This window comes from Entelurus aequoreus, linkage group LG20, assembly GCF_033978785.1.
Source record: "Entelurus aequoreus isolate RoL-2023_Sb linkage group LG20, RoL_Eaeq_v1.1, whole genome shotgun sequence".
NCBI classification, from domain to species: Eukaryota; Metazoa; Chordata; class Actinopteri; order Syngnathiformes; family Syngnathidae; genus Entelurus; species Entelurus aequoreus.
In genome coordinates, this window is record NC_084750.1 from 45778741 (window position 1) to 45793987 (window position 15247).

The 15247-nt window shown below is 42.4% G+C and overlaps 1 protein-coding gene across 1 annotated transcript; it reads left to right on the top strand.

Moving 5' to 3' along the window:
• Positions 1-450: 450 nt before the first annotated feature.
• Positions 451-9625, top strand: ndufs6 (NADH:ubiquinone oxidoreductase subunit S6). The gene is made up of 4 exons (XM_062028956.1): positions 451-621; positions 815-868; positions 8706-8828; positions 9465-9625. Exons 1-4 carry the CDS (start codon positions 478-480, stop codon positions 9531-9533), a joined length of 390 nt encoding a protein of 129 aa, XP_061884940.1. The 5' UTR covers positions 451-477; the 3' UTR covers positions 9534-9625.
• Positions 9626-15247: the final 5622 nt, after the last annotated feature.

Genomic DNA, 15247 nt, shown 5'->3' on the forward strand with positions numbered 1-15247 from the left:
AAGTCCTGAGGAGAGTATAGGTGTAATGAGAGGAGGACTAAGAAGACATTATTACTAGAATGAGATTAGGACATACATATCTAAATAGTTCATTGACATTGATAGGGAAACATAGTACAGGACTGTGTGATTCTTGCCAACAGATAGAAAGTGTAGGACATGTTTTAATACATTGTAGAAAATACAATAGAGAAAGGGAAATACTGGAAAGTAAGTTAGCGAAAGAGAAGATTAGGTTAGCAGTGTCAGATATATTAGGATTGCACTCACAACATATAGGTTATAAAGCATTATACACATATTTAAAAAACACGGGGTTAAATAAAAGAATATAGAGTAGGGATCCACCTCGGTCCACACTCCATTACAGTAGGTGACGGTAATGCGCACCACAAGGTTGCTCGTCAACAAAAGAAGAAGAAGAAGAAGAAGAAGGCCTGCTCGCAAAGCATCTTGGGAAGGCAAGTAGCTGCAAAGATGGCGGCGGCTGTAAGAAGAGTGTTGTCCTTCAGTAAACATCTTCAAGTGTTTGTGTCTCCTTTCAAGCTCTCTGCTGTGCCTCTACACCATTACACTGTCGACGTGTCCAGCACCGGGGAGGCCATCACACATACCGGACAGGTGCGTTTACTCCTCCTTTTATGGACGCTTAGCTTAGCCGTGTTGCTAGCTTAGCATTTCTTTCTGTGTATATTCAGCTAATTGTTTCCAAAAGACACATTTGTCTGTCAAATGTTTACATACAATATACCAGAACTTCAACAAACGTGTTGTCGAAAATGTATTTCTTTCATTTCCATTATTTTGTACACAGGTGTTCGATGTCAAAGATCCTAGAAGAGCCCGTTTCGTTGGAAAACAGAAGGAGGTAATATTGTTCATATTTGGTCCAATGAAGTCATTTCACTCAAATTAAATATCGTTTTTTAAATCACACAAGTAGAGGATTTGATTTTAGACGGCCTGTTTCTTCATTTACGGCACACGTTTCCTCGTATCTTTGCGACAATTATTGACAACTTACGTTTGTCACCTCCAGCAACACAATGGCAACCATAGACATATTATATATATATTTCAACATTTACAAACAGTTGAGAAATAATTAATCAAAGTACAAAAACAGTACAAAAAGGCGCCAGGGGGTTGTAAATTCAAAGTAACTATAAAATAGAATGCATAAAAAATATATATATATATATTAGAAATGTCCGATATTATCGGCCAATAAATGCTTTAAAATGTAATATCGGAAATTATCGGTATCGTTTTTTATTTTTTATTTTTATTAAATCAACATAAAAAACACAAGATACACTTATAATTAGTGCACCAACCCAAAAAACCTCCCTCCCCCATTTACACTCATTCACACAAAAGGGTTGTTTCTTTCTGTTATTAATATTCTGGTTCCTACATTATATATCAATATATATCAATACAGTCTGCAAGGGATACAGTCCGTAAGCACACATGATTGTGCGTGCTGCTGCTCCACTAATAGTACTAACCTTTAACAGTTAATATTACTCATTTTCATTAATTACTAGTTTCTATGTAACTGTTTTTATAATGTTTTACTTTATTTTATATTCAAGAAAATGTTTTTAATTTATTTATGTTATTTTATTTTATAAAATTTTTAAAAAAGGACCTTATCTTCACCATACCCGGTTGTCCAAATTAGGCAGAATAATGTGTTAATTCCACGACTGTTTATATCGGTATCGGTTGATATCGGTATCGGTAATTAAGAGTTGGACAATATCGGAATATCAGATATCGGCAAAAAGCCATTATCATATATATATATATATATATATATATATATATATATATATATATATATATATATACATATATATATAACAAACAAAGTGCAAAGCCATAGGCTCACTCAATTTCAGTAAATAACTTAAATTTGGAACACAGCATCATCGTTTTCACAGCTTTTTGGTTGTTGGAGGTAGAGAGTGTTTTAACGTAGAGTTCTAATTCTTTTTTAAAGGCACAAAACAGGTCGGGTATTGAGAAACTAACATTTATGAATATAAAACTTAGCCAATAGTACAATGAGGTTGCAAAGGTAAAATTCCTTTTCACATTTTTTTCCATACAGCGTAAATCCAAATAGCACGTTTTTAAAACAAAGCACAAATTTGCCATGAATATTGTCCGGGGTTATAGACATGTTATAAGTAGACGCAGCATTGGCTGCTGTGACGCGAGAAATCGGGCCGCCATCTTGAAGTGGTGATGAGGAGCCGGAAAGCAGACTAAACTGACAGTTGACAGGCAGAAAACAAAGATGCTAAACTGACAGTTGACAGGTAGAAAACAAAGATGGTGTTGAGCGTTTTCTTGCTCAAATGAGCGGACTGTTGAAAATAGGAATCGGGGATTACTTTTCACAAGTAAGATTTAACATTAACGTACTATTGGTTGTATTTTGTGAAAATAATATTTCTATATTATTATAGTTCTCTGAAAACCTATGATGGCATCATGCCTTCAGTGTGCATATTGTATGTAGTTCTCTGCAAACCTATGAAATGTTCTATTTTGTCTTCATTATTTTGTCAGAATGCACCAGAATGCTTCATTTGTATGTGAAAATCACAAAAATCATCTGGCGAACGATGACCCCCCCTACAGAAATTTGGTTTACAAACTTTCGTCACTGATTATGATGCATTCTCATTTTAGGCAAAGTATAAGGCAATACTTTCTTAACAGTATAATTGTAACCAGGAATAAGTCTTCAAGTAACAATATTCAAATACTAACATTGTTGGGTAAGAATTTGGTTTTATTCTGAATCCAGTGAAACAGATAGGTGGTTTTAGCTGATATAAAGACTTTCAGGTGTTTATATATGTTGAAGTATTTGGCAGACACTTTTATCCAAAGCGACATACATGAAAAATACATATAAAACAATCACTGTAAACATGATCATTTAAGGGAAGAATATAATAGAAAATATCAATACAAAGTGTCAAGACAGAATAAACTCTCTGCTGCTGCAGCAACAGAGATACAGTCTATAAGATATATAGATATCTAATGTATTCATTCATTGTTTATGTAGCATGTATATATAACATAATCATATTGTTTCTTCAATTTAAAAATAGCTGACTGTTTTTTCCTCCTTCTCTGGGATTATATTCCCAGTTTTGATCTGGGACGTCTGGTCATTCATAGCATATAAGAATATTCTATTACTGTTAAGCAAACTATGAATAATAAAACATGTGTCCTTTATCATAGCTACACGTATGACAGAAAAGCGCGTGAAAATGAGTGGTATTCAGTGAGGTAAGATGAATTAAATGCGCTGACAGTTCATTGCTCCTGCCAAATGAATTGCACTAAGTGGAGCGGATCACCACTCCAAGATGGCGGCCCAGCGTCTCGTCAGCGCCACTAGGCAGTAGCGCTCCATGCTGCATACCCTTGTGTGTGTGCAGAAAACATCGCACAGGGCGATGTGATGCGTCTAGTGCAGTAGCCTTGGAGTAGTAGTACCTGTAGTTAGTGCATGCTGCATGCCGCTTTTGCTTGCTATGCTGCATGCTGCTTCTGCCTGATACTCATTGCTTTCAGCTAGTGCCGCCGGCTAGCCCTCTGTCTCAGAGGGCGAAAAGAGGAGCCGAGTGCATAAGCCTCCTCAGCCGGTACATAGCCTCTCCATTGTCAAGACTCGTACATGCCTCCTCGTGGCCACACACGGTAACTGGAACCTCGCGGTTCCAGGCTAAGTTGTACGGGATCTCGGAGCAGCAGGGGGCCCCAGAGACGGGGCATGCAGGCCCACCGGTGTGTGGACATGCCCTGGTGCCCAGTCAACCCCTGTCCCAGCTATGGGTAAATAACCCCAGCTATGGGCGAATAGTGAAAACCGCCTCAACGGTGGACCAGGCGGAAGATGGCGGCAGCGGAATGCACCACAACGGCTGGGAAGGCGGATGAAGGCTGCAGCAAAGACGGGTCCCCAGTCGTCTTGGTCTCCATGCCACTGGACCCTGGCCCGCTCAATGCCAAGGACTGTGTGGTGGCTGACCGTGCACCAGTCTCCCCACATTAAAAGATTCCACGCACAGGCGTCCTCCATATAGGGAATCCACCCTAACATCCCGGATTAAGTCCTATGGCGACCAGCGAATGGCGACGGGGGTAGGATTGTGAGATCTGGAAGCCTCCAGTCAAAAACTGGCACATAAGGCGGTGGGTGCAAGATTCAGTCGCTGGGCTCTTGGAATGAGGCAGAAAGAGCCCTTCGGCAGCTACACTCACGACTGAGCAGTCCTCTTTAGGATCCACTCTGCTCACCCCACCTGGGGAAGGGGCTAGAAAAGGTGCCCTAAAAATAGCCTGCCTCTAACCTCCCGACTGGACTACCGCATCCAGAGGGATCACCATATGCGGTCGAAAAACACGAAATATGAATTTTGGAGCGTGGAATGTACGCACAATGATGGATAATACGGCCAGCGACAGACCAGAGAGGAGAACTGCGATCATTGCCAGGGAACTGCAGAGATGCCGGATAGACATAGCTGCACTTTCCGAAACCCGACGTGCAGACGAAGGACAACTGAAGGAGGAAAAGGGTGGCTACACTTTCTTCTGGAAAGGAAAAGCCTCTGATGAGCCCAGAATCCATGGGGTTGGATTTGCCATCAGAAACCAGTTTGTTAGTCACCTCTCTGAACTTCCCGTGGGGATTAGTGAACGTCTCATGACTGTCCGTCTGGTGCTCACCAACAACCAGATGGCAACAGTTATCAGCGCCTATGCCCCTACTTTAGACTCTGAAGACGAAGTAAAAGAGACCTTCTACGCCTGCTTAGATGAGACACTGTCTAGGATCCCAAAGGAGGATAAGATTATTCTCCTAGGTGACTTTAATGCCAGGGTCGGCCGGGACCAACACCTCTGGAAGGGCACTATAGGGAAGGAAGGCATCGGGAACATCAACTCCAATGGAATCCTGCTTCTCAGCAAATGTTCACAGCACAACCTCACAATTACCAACACTCTCTTCCGCCAGAAAAACAAACTGAAGGCATCTTGGAGGCATCCTCGATCCAAACAATGGCATCTCATTGACTATGTCATTGTGCGAGCCAGGGACCGTTGTGATGTGAACATCACAAGGGCCATATTGGACACAGATGCCTGTTGGACAGATCACCGCCTCATTCGCTCCACAATGTCCATCAGACTTAAGAGGAAAAGGAGGGTTCAAAAGAAGCAGATCCGGCCAAGGCTGAACCTCGAAGGCCTGAATGAAACTGCCACCCAGCAGCAACTTCAGACATCCCTTGAGGAAAGCCTCCAGCAGGAATACCCTGATAACATCGAAGAACACTGGAACCTGCTCAAATCAACCATCCTCGTTACCTGTAAAACCACCCTTGGGTACAAGTCCAGAAAACACCAGGACTGGTTTGATGAGAACGACACAGAGATAGAACAGCTCATCTCCAAAAAACGGAGTGCCTTTCACACCTGGCAGAATGATGTGACCTGTAAAGCCAAAAGAATAGCTCACTCGAGAGCCAAGGCAGATGTTCAGAGCCGGGTAAGGGAGCTTAAGAACTCCTGGTGGACTGAAAGGGCTCTGGAGATCCAGAGACTAGCAGACTCAGGGGACACCAGAGGCTTTTTTAGTGCTACCAAGGCTGTCTATGGGCCAACTTACCGCGGCCTAAACCCCCTGCGCTCAAAGGATGGGCAGCAGCTGCTAAGGGACAATGAGTCCATTAATGCCCGATGGAAGGAGCACTTTCAGGAACTCCTCAATCGTGACAGCACAGCTGAACCAGACATCACCAACCACATCCCCCAGAGTCCCATCAGGGAAGATATGGGGGAACCCCCCACCATAACAGAGGTTCAAGATGCCATCAGGAGTCTAAGGAACAACAAGGCTGCCGGACCAGATGGGATCCCAGCGGAGATCCTAAAGGAAGGTGGAAGAGAGCTCCTGTATCAAATCCACACCCTACTTCTCAAGGTCTGGGAAAAAGAAGAACTCCCCTCAGAGCTCAGGAACGCTCTTATTGTGACCATATTCAAGAAGGGGGACAAGGCTGACTGTGGAAACTACAGGGGCATCTCACTCCTGTCAACAACTGGCAAAATCTTAGCTCGTGTCCTTGCAAATCGATTGCTACCACTATCTGAGGAAGCACTCCCAGAATCACAGTGTGGCTTTCGCCCAGCTAGAGGCACAGCCGACATGATTTTTACAGCCCGCCAACTCCAGGAAAAATGTCGTGAACAAAGACAGCCTTTGTACATGGCCTTCATAGACCTGACAAAGGCCTTTGACACGGTAGACCGTCAGGCTCTGTGGAGTGTGCTGTCGAGGTGCGGCTGCCACGATAAATTTATCAGAATAGTGAGGCTTCTACATGATGGCATGGCAGCCACAGTGCTCAGCAACAGCGGCTCCGAGTCTGAGCCTTTCACTGTGGAGACGGGTGTCAAGCAAGGGTGTATCATAGCTCCCACCCTGTTTGCCATCTTTATTGGTGCTATACTGCACCTCATTGGCAAAGAGTTGCCACAGGGGATCCCCATCCTGTATAGAACCGATGGCAGGCTCTTTAACCTTAACAGGTTCAAAGCCAAGAGCAAAGTTAGAAACACCACTATCATGGAGCTTCAGTACGCGGACGACAACGCCATCGCAGCACACTCAGCAGAAGAACTTCAGGGTATCTTGAATGCCTTTGCTAAGGCATACAGAGCCCTGGGCCTTGCCCTCAACATCAAGAAGACCCAGGTCCTACATCAACCTCCACCCAACCAGCCAACTAATCAGCCCGCCATAAACGTGGACAACACCCCCCTTGAAAACGTTGACCACTTCCCATACCTCGGCAGCATCCTCTCCTCCAAAGCGGACATTGACTCAGAGGTCAACCATCGCCTGAGCTGTGCCAGTGGAGCCTATGCCAGACTCAGGAGGAGAGTCTTTGAGGACCGGGATCTAAGGGCTCAAACAAAGCTCCTGGTCTACAGAGCTGTTGTCATCCCCACCCTGCTGTATGGGGCAGAGTCATGGACTACTTACAGTAGGCACCTGAGAGCCCTGGAACAACATCACCAGCGATCCCTACGGAGGATTTTGAGGATCAGTTGGGAGGACAGACGCACCAACATCAGCGTCTTGGAGGAAGCCAACATGCCCAGCATCACCACCACAATTATGCAGCACCAACTCCGCTGGACAGGTCACGTCATCCGCATGTCCAACACACGTCTTCCCAAACAGGTCCTTTACTCCCAGTTGAAGGAAGGTCAGCGTGCCCCTGGTGGGCAAAAGAAACGTTTCAAGGATAACATCAAGACCAGCTTAAAGCATTTCCACATCCCCATGAACAACTGGGAGGAAATAGCACTGGACAGGCCTCGCTGGAAGAAATCCGTACAAGAAGGTGCAGCACTCTATGAGATGGAACTCCGCCGTATCGCAGACACAAAGCGACAACACCGCAAGGAAAGACAGAAGAAGGCTCCCCCCCCATCAACCACTCCCATTTTCCCCTGCCCACATTGCACCAAAATATGTGGATCACGGATTGGCCTACACAGCCATCTACGGATCCACAAATAGACGACCCTACGGAGGACAGTCATACTCGTTTCGAGTGACCGCCGATGATGATGATGATACCCTTAGAAGATGTCTATGGTGGCAACAAGTCTATATTGTGCATTTATTTTTTAGGAAATAAAAAATGCTTTAGCGATTCCAACCTTTGCAGATGTCTTTAATTTAGATTGAGATAATTTCATAGGGACGATACATAATGAACATTGGACTTATAAATATGGGAAATGATATGGAGGTTATTATATTTATTTTTTAAGAAAGTTATTTTTTGCACCAAATTTATGTGAATAAATTATGCTGACACATTCATTGAATAAAAATGAAAAATGCAGTGTTTATAAAGTTAGTGGGTAAAAATTCAGAGAAAAAAAAAATTGTTTAAAAAATTAGTTCCGAAAAATTCAATGCAGAAATATTCGTTGCTTCAAAACTCAACTCACTTCCGGTAACTTTAGACTGAAGCAATCTCAGAACCAGCCAATGACGTCTTAATGTCCAGGAAGTGGGTCTTAAGTTTTGAAGCAACAATTATTTCTGCACGGAATTTTGTGACGCTGAGTTTCTTTATACTATATTTTTCTGCACCAAATGTTTTTACATTGAATGTTTACACACTGCATTTTTAAATGCACACATTTTACTCACAAATTTGTGTTCTATGAAATTGTCAGCATAGTTTGATATAAAAAAAAATCTGTTAACAAAATTAAAACGCAAAAATTCAGTTGCATAAATCCAGTGTCTAAAAATGTTTTTGTAATAAAAACACAAATTAGCTTCCTTTAGATTACAGCCAATGTCTAGTTGCCATTTCCAGTCCAATAGCAATATTAAAATAAAGACTAACACGCTTACACAGTTTAACAATATTAAAATGTAAACTTTCATGGTGTAAGTGTCAAAGGTTGTACGCACAAACAATTCAATCATACACTTTAAACACTTCCATTTTATACCAGTAGCCTATAAACTATGATTTCAGATGTTTTCTATCAAGCAGCCATTTTTTTCAAGGCCTTAAAGATGACAAGACTTTGCTACGACAGATGTATAACCCCAAACGTGTCTTCAGGTGAACACAAACTTCGCCATTAAGTTGGTGGCCGAGGAGCCAGTGACTGACATCGAGGACCGTGTGGTGTCCTGCGATGGAGGCGGAGGAGCGCTGGGCCACCCTAAAGTCTACATTAATCTGGTAAGTGTCACAATACACACCAACTACAAATTAAAAAAAAGTCCCTCTTCTGTATCCAGTTGTCTTTTTTTAATGTGCTTCATGTGTGCCTGTAAATACATTCCATTCCATGTGTTGTATGTACTGTATGTGTATTGTACAACTTGGGCTTGTTCCACTCTACGCACCTCACAAATGTTTAAACAAGAAGACAAAAGTGTTTAAAAACAAGAGACGTGTACTTCCCAGGCCATTGTTGCCTCACTAAAATTGTGTTGACATTGCAATATCTGCATACCGTTACGTGATGTTGGCACAAAAACTGAAATGTTTAGCGATGGCCTTGAAAGATGACAGAAGACATTTTATTTGAACAACTAATTGCAGAAGGTCATCTTTGTGTGAAGCTGGGTGAGTATTGATGCCAGAGATTCTGGTCCTATTTCTCTTTTCATTCACAGCATTCACGCATGTTCATGTCATTTATAAATATCTATGCAGATATCCATTGAGGGATCAGTTATAAAGCTAATGTTTATAAATAGACTGATTTGTCTATTTTAGGATGTACTATTCAAATGCTCAGCTTTGTTGCAATTTGTTGCCCTGTGGATATGCAAATGTGTCATGTTTATATGAATTATGTCGTCTTTCCAGGATAAAGATACTAAAGTGGGCACCTGTGGATACTGTGGATTACAGTTCAAGCAGAAACATCATCACTGAATCTGTTCCTCTCACTTTGCCGTGCTGTATAACTCGCCATATTGGTCAATAAATTAATATCCATGTACACGAGGTTGGATTTTTTAAAATTCTTTCTGAGAAACATACGGGATTGTTCACAAAAGCAGATTATTAATAGTTGTATTGCCAAACTTGTGAAAGAAAACATTTTGTAGGTGCAGTTTTGATGTTTGACCGCCTGGTGTCAGTATTATCCTGCAGTTCCCAGATTTGACCATCAGGTGTCAGCATTATCTGCTACAGTCTGAAGGCTGCGTGTATTATTACAATATTATCCTTATGTGGAAAGTGATTGTTTTTCTTGAATAGTTTACTAAAACTTGTGGCAGAACCGCATTCAGAGCTTTGAAAGACCTTTTCTGCACCTTCACCTCCAGCTGTGTGCACCTCTTGGACATCAGTGGGTGAGCCATCCTGATAAGACAGCAGCGTGGAACTATATATGTTTGAAGAAGATCGTATATATATATATATATATTTCATCAGGTGTATTCTCCACAGACCCGTGCATGCCAAATTGGGCCTCACTTGCACTCCAGACAGCACCAGTCTGCTGTGTCCCCTGTGACGCCGCCGCTGGAGCCGCCTTTTCCACTCCATGGAGCTCAGGTCGGGAAGGGTAGTCAGGCTGATATAATTGGCCCTGGTGACTCCTGGAAGTGAAGCTTCTGCTTGTAGTCAACCTCCTCTCCAGTCAACGCCTGCTGTGGATGAGCGAAAGAGAGCGTAGCTAAAAGCGAGCACTGGTTGGTAGTCAGAGGTGGCGCTTGGTTGACTTGTTGGCAATGCCATGGGCAACATCTTCAGGTAAATTGAGCTGTTTTGGTTTTTTTTGCTTTTAAATGATTACATTTTCCTAAACGAAGCCCACAGCATTGCCTGGGTGATATTTAGACACATATCTAGAAGTATGCCATCATGGTCATTGTGAACACTAGTGAAAGGTCAAAGGATGCTCAAACATCAATGCCTTGTAAGACAATAGGAGGTTCTTTAAAGTGTGTGTGTGTCCCTTTAAGAACACTTGACCGATTCAGCTGCGGTGTCGTTTGACTGAAGGCACCAAACAGTAATTATCTACAACATGGGTGTCAAACTTGTATTTATTGAAGGCCAGGTCACAATTATGGCTGCTGTAAGAGGGCCGCATGTAACAGTGAATATACACTATATTGCCAAAAGTATTTGGTCGCCCATCCAAATGAAGAGAATCAGGGGCCGTACTTATCAAGCTTCTTAGAATTACTCCTAAGAAGTCTGCTAAGAGTTGACTTAAGAGTAAATAAATTCTTGGCTGAAAGCTGCACTTAAAAGTTAGTTATCAAGCGTCTTACTCACACTTTCAGCGAAGTGTAGGACTGAATCTTAAGTGTCACACTCAGAGCTGAATTACGACATTACTATGTGCCGTAGACGCAATTTTAGGTGACGTCATTTCTGTGTCCATAGAAATGACCAATCACGGAAGGGAATCCGTTGTCTAAGAATAAAGAAATATCTTGGAAATATTTAAGTGGACAATGGGAGTGTATATTTTGACAATAAACTACAAAATAATACAAAACAAACTAGTCCCCGCCGGCACTCACGCTACCGCTCCCTCTCTTCTCTCGCCCACACACTCACTGACGTCACTCACCTCACGGCCACACACATACGCTACTGTCATAACATTTTCTTTCCAATTCATTAATTAGGCAACTAATTTGAAACTGGTGTGGGTGGCTCTATATATACTAGCCCACTGCAAACACATGCAGAAATCAACAAGGAATCGAAAAGTATTAAATCTGTGACAAAAATAATATCCGCTCTGTCTAAACGATACCGTTTAATCAGCTGCTCGTCATAAAAAAAAAAAAAACATTGTTCCGTTCCCTGAACGTTCGCGCACGTCTCTCCCGCCTCAGTGCCATCCCCTGCTGGCAACTCCTAACCACTTAAGACACCTCTGAAGGTCTCTTAAATATCGTGGAGAGTAGGAGTGATTCTTAGACTTAAGAACGTTGATAAAAAGCTTTTATTCTTAAGTTTGAGAGTAGGACTAAATTTAGCTAATTCTCAGGACTTAAGTGTAAAATGGCACTCTAAGAAGCTTGATAAGTACGGCCCCAGGTGTCCTAATCACTTGGCCCGGTGTATCAAATCAAGCACTTAGGCATGGAGACTGTTTCTACAAACACTTGTGAAAGAATGGGCCGCTCTCAGTGATTTCCAGCGTGGAACTGTCATAGGATGCCACCTGTGCAACAAATCCAGTCCGGAAATTTCCTCGCTCCTAAATATTCCAAAGTCAACTGTGGGCTTTATTGTAAGAAAAGTGAAGATTTGGGGAACAACAGCAAGTCAGCCACCAAGTGGTAGGCCACATAAACTGACAGTGAGGGGGCAGCATAGTGCAAAGACTTTCCTTTTTTGCACGCCACAGAGATAACGTGGTGGGCCGCGTAAAATTATTTGGGAGGCCACATTTAAAAGATGTGGCTGTCCACTTACATGACATGGCCGACCACATAAAATAACTTGGCAGGCCACTTTAAAATAGGTGGTGGGCCACTTTGATGGTGAGCCAAATCTAAAAGACGTGGCGGGCCGAGGGTTGTCCCGATACCAACATTTTATACTGGTAACAACAACATACATTACGATACTTGTCGATGCTTTTCTAAATAAAGGTGACCACAGAAAATGGCATTATTGGCCTAATTTTAACAAATAATCTTACGATACATTAAAACATGTTTCTTATTGCGATGAAATAACAATTTAGTCCTTAAAATAGTGAACATACTAGACAACTTGTCTTTTAGGAGTAAGTAAACAAACAAAGACTCCTAATTAGTCTGCTGACGTATGCAGTAACATATTGTGTCATTTATACACCTATTATTTTGTACACATTATGAGGGACAAACTGTAAAAATGCATTATTAATCTACTTGTTAATTTACTGTTAATATCTGCTTATTTTCTGTTTTAACATGTTCTATCTACACTTCTGTTAAAATGTAATCATCACTTTTTCTTCTCTTTTTTGATACTTGACATTAGTTTTGGATGATACCACACATTTAGGTATGGATCCGATACCAAGTAGTTACAGGATCATACATTGGTCATATTCAAAGTCCTCATGTGTCCAGGGACGTATTTACTGACTTTATAAACATCATATAAATTTAAAAAAGGAAAAGAAAGACTTTGTGGTGACAAAACCTCTCGATGTAATCATTGTAGTATCAACTAGATACGGCTCTTGTACTTGATATCGTTACAGTCTATATCTGTGTAGACCCACCCTTTTGTTTACATTCAGGAGTGCTAGCTTGCTGTTAGCGGTGAGCTATTGTATCCTCCCTCGGTGTGTAGTGAAGCATGTTTAGCTATTTCTCGTCCTGCAGTGATAACGATACTTGTAAGAAACAGTTTATTTGTGGTGATGGAGGCGAGGATTAGTGATTTGGAAGTAGCTAATACACTGCCTACTGCAAAAGGACGTTTTTAAAGCACCTCAGTGCGTTTCAGTGTTTATAGCGCCACCTTTATCGTTAGATTTCAAGCCAAAATACATCCATTCTGTCTTCACACTGTTTCTGCTTGCAAGAAGTGCTGTGTGCGTGTGTCGACTAACATGCGCCTCGGCTTGTATGCCAGCATTGTCACCGCGGCACACATCATGTCCATGAAAAAGAAAATGTATCGGAATTTTTTCAAAAGCAGTGAAATAGCGTTTTTAAAGGCCTACTGAAATGATTTTTTTTATTTAAACGGGAATAGCAGATCCATTCTATGTGTCATACTTGATCATTTCGCGATATTGCCATATTTTTGCTGAAAGGATTTAGTAGAGAAAATCGACGATAAAGTTGGCAACTTTTGCTCGCTGATAAAAAAAAAGCCTTGCCTGTAGCGGAAGTAGCGTGACGTCACAGGAGCTAGTATTCCTCACAATTCCCCGTTGTTTACAATGGAGCGAGAGAGATTCGGAGCGACAAAGTGACGATTACCCCATTAATTTGAGCCAGGATGAAAGATTTGTAGATGAGGAACGTTACAGTGAAGGACTTGAGAGGCAGTGATGGACGTATATTTTTTCGCTCTGACCGTAACTTAGGTACAAGCTGGCTCATTGGATTCCACACTCTCCTTTTTCTATTGTAGATCACAGATTTGTATTTTAAACCACCTGGGATACTATATCCTCTTGAAAATGAGAGTCGAGAACGCGAAATGGACATTCAGTGCCTTTTATCTCCACGACAATACATCGGCGAAATGCTTTAGCTACGAGCTAACGTGATAGCATTGTGCTTTAACTGCATATAGAAACAAAAGAAATAAACCCCTGACTGGAAGTATAGATAGAAAATCAACAATACTATTAAACCGTGGACATGTAAATACACGGTTAATGCTTTCCAGGCTGGCGCAGGTTAACAATGCTGTGCTAACGACGCCATTGAAGCTAACTTAGCAACCGGACTGCACAGAGCTATGCTAAAAACATTAGCTCTCCACCTACGCCAGCCAGCCCTCATTTGCTCATCAACACCCGTGCTCACCTGCGTTCCAGCGATCGGCAGAAGGACGAAGGACTTCACCCGATGCGTTTGGCGGCCCGGAGACGTAGGAAGTCAAGGTGAAGTCGGTGGCTAGCGCTGCTAGCGCTCCAACAAAGTCCTCCTGGTTGTGTTGCTGTAGTCCGCTGCTAATACACCGATCCCACCTACAACTGTCTTCTTTGCAGCCTTCATTGTTCATTAAACAAATTGCAAATGATGTCCGGAATACTGTGGAATTATGAAATGAAAACAGAGCTTTTTGTATAGGATTCTACGGGGTACCATAACTTCCGTTACTCGGACTTCGTCACGCGCATACGTCATCATACCGCGATGTTTCAGCCGGATATTTCCCGGGAAATTTAAAATGTCACTTTATAAGTTAACCCGACCGTATTGGCATGTGTTGCAATGTTAAGATTTCATCATTGATATATAAACTATCAGACTGCGTGGTCGCTAGTAGTGGCTTTCAGTAGGCCTTTAATTGATTAGCACCGCGCTACTTTATTGGTACCGGCATACTGTACAGCCCTAGGCGGGTTCAAAAGACGTGGCGGGCCACTTATACAAAATGGCGCAGCACCTAAAAATGAGGTGGCAAGCCACATAAAATGGCCACATAATAATGATGTGATGTGCCACTTTAAACGAAGTGGTGGTTAACTTTAAATTAAGTGGCGGGCCAAAGTTGGTTGTTGGAACGAAGGCACTCGCTCTCTGGTGACCAAGCAACTCATCAGTGGAAGTGACACTCACAGCCAATCAGGTAACAGCATCAACTGTCAAGTGTGGTTGTCTGGCGATTGATTCTTTGCATGGAGTGAGAAGAGAAAGTAAAAATGAGGAAATTGTGGATAAAACAGGAAAAGTTACCTGACAGAATGGCATTTTTTTCCTCGAAGGGACCCATGTGGTCTGTAAATGATGCACCACCAAGACTGATAACACCACACCATCTTAGCTGTGCTCACCCTTTAGAGCACACCTGCTTGGCACGCAACATCAAGGGTTGAAATTGGGTGTTAAATCACCAAAATGATTCCAGAGCGCGGCCACCGCTGCTGCTCACTGCTCCCCTCACCTACCAGGGGGTGGAACAAGGGGATGGGTCGAATGCAGAGAGTAATT

Bases quoted from the DNA above. Each gene is read 5' to 3' on its own strand.
- ndufs6 (XM_062028956.1), top strand. From the start codon at position 478: ATGGCGGCGGCTGTAAGAAGAGTGTTGTCCTTCAGTAAACATCTTCAA. The intron at 869-8,705 runs GTAATATTGTTC...ACGTGTCTTCAG, and splicing joins TCGTTGGAAAACAGAAGGAG to GTGAACACAAACTTCGCCAT. The intron at 8,829-9,464 runs GTAAGTGTCACA...TCGTCTTTCCAG, and splicing joins CTAAAGTCTACATTAATCTG to GATAAAGATACTAAAGTGGG.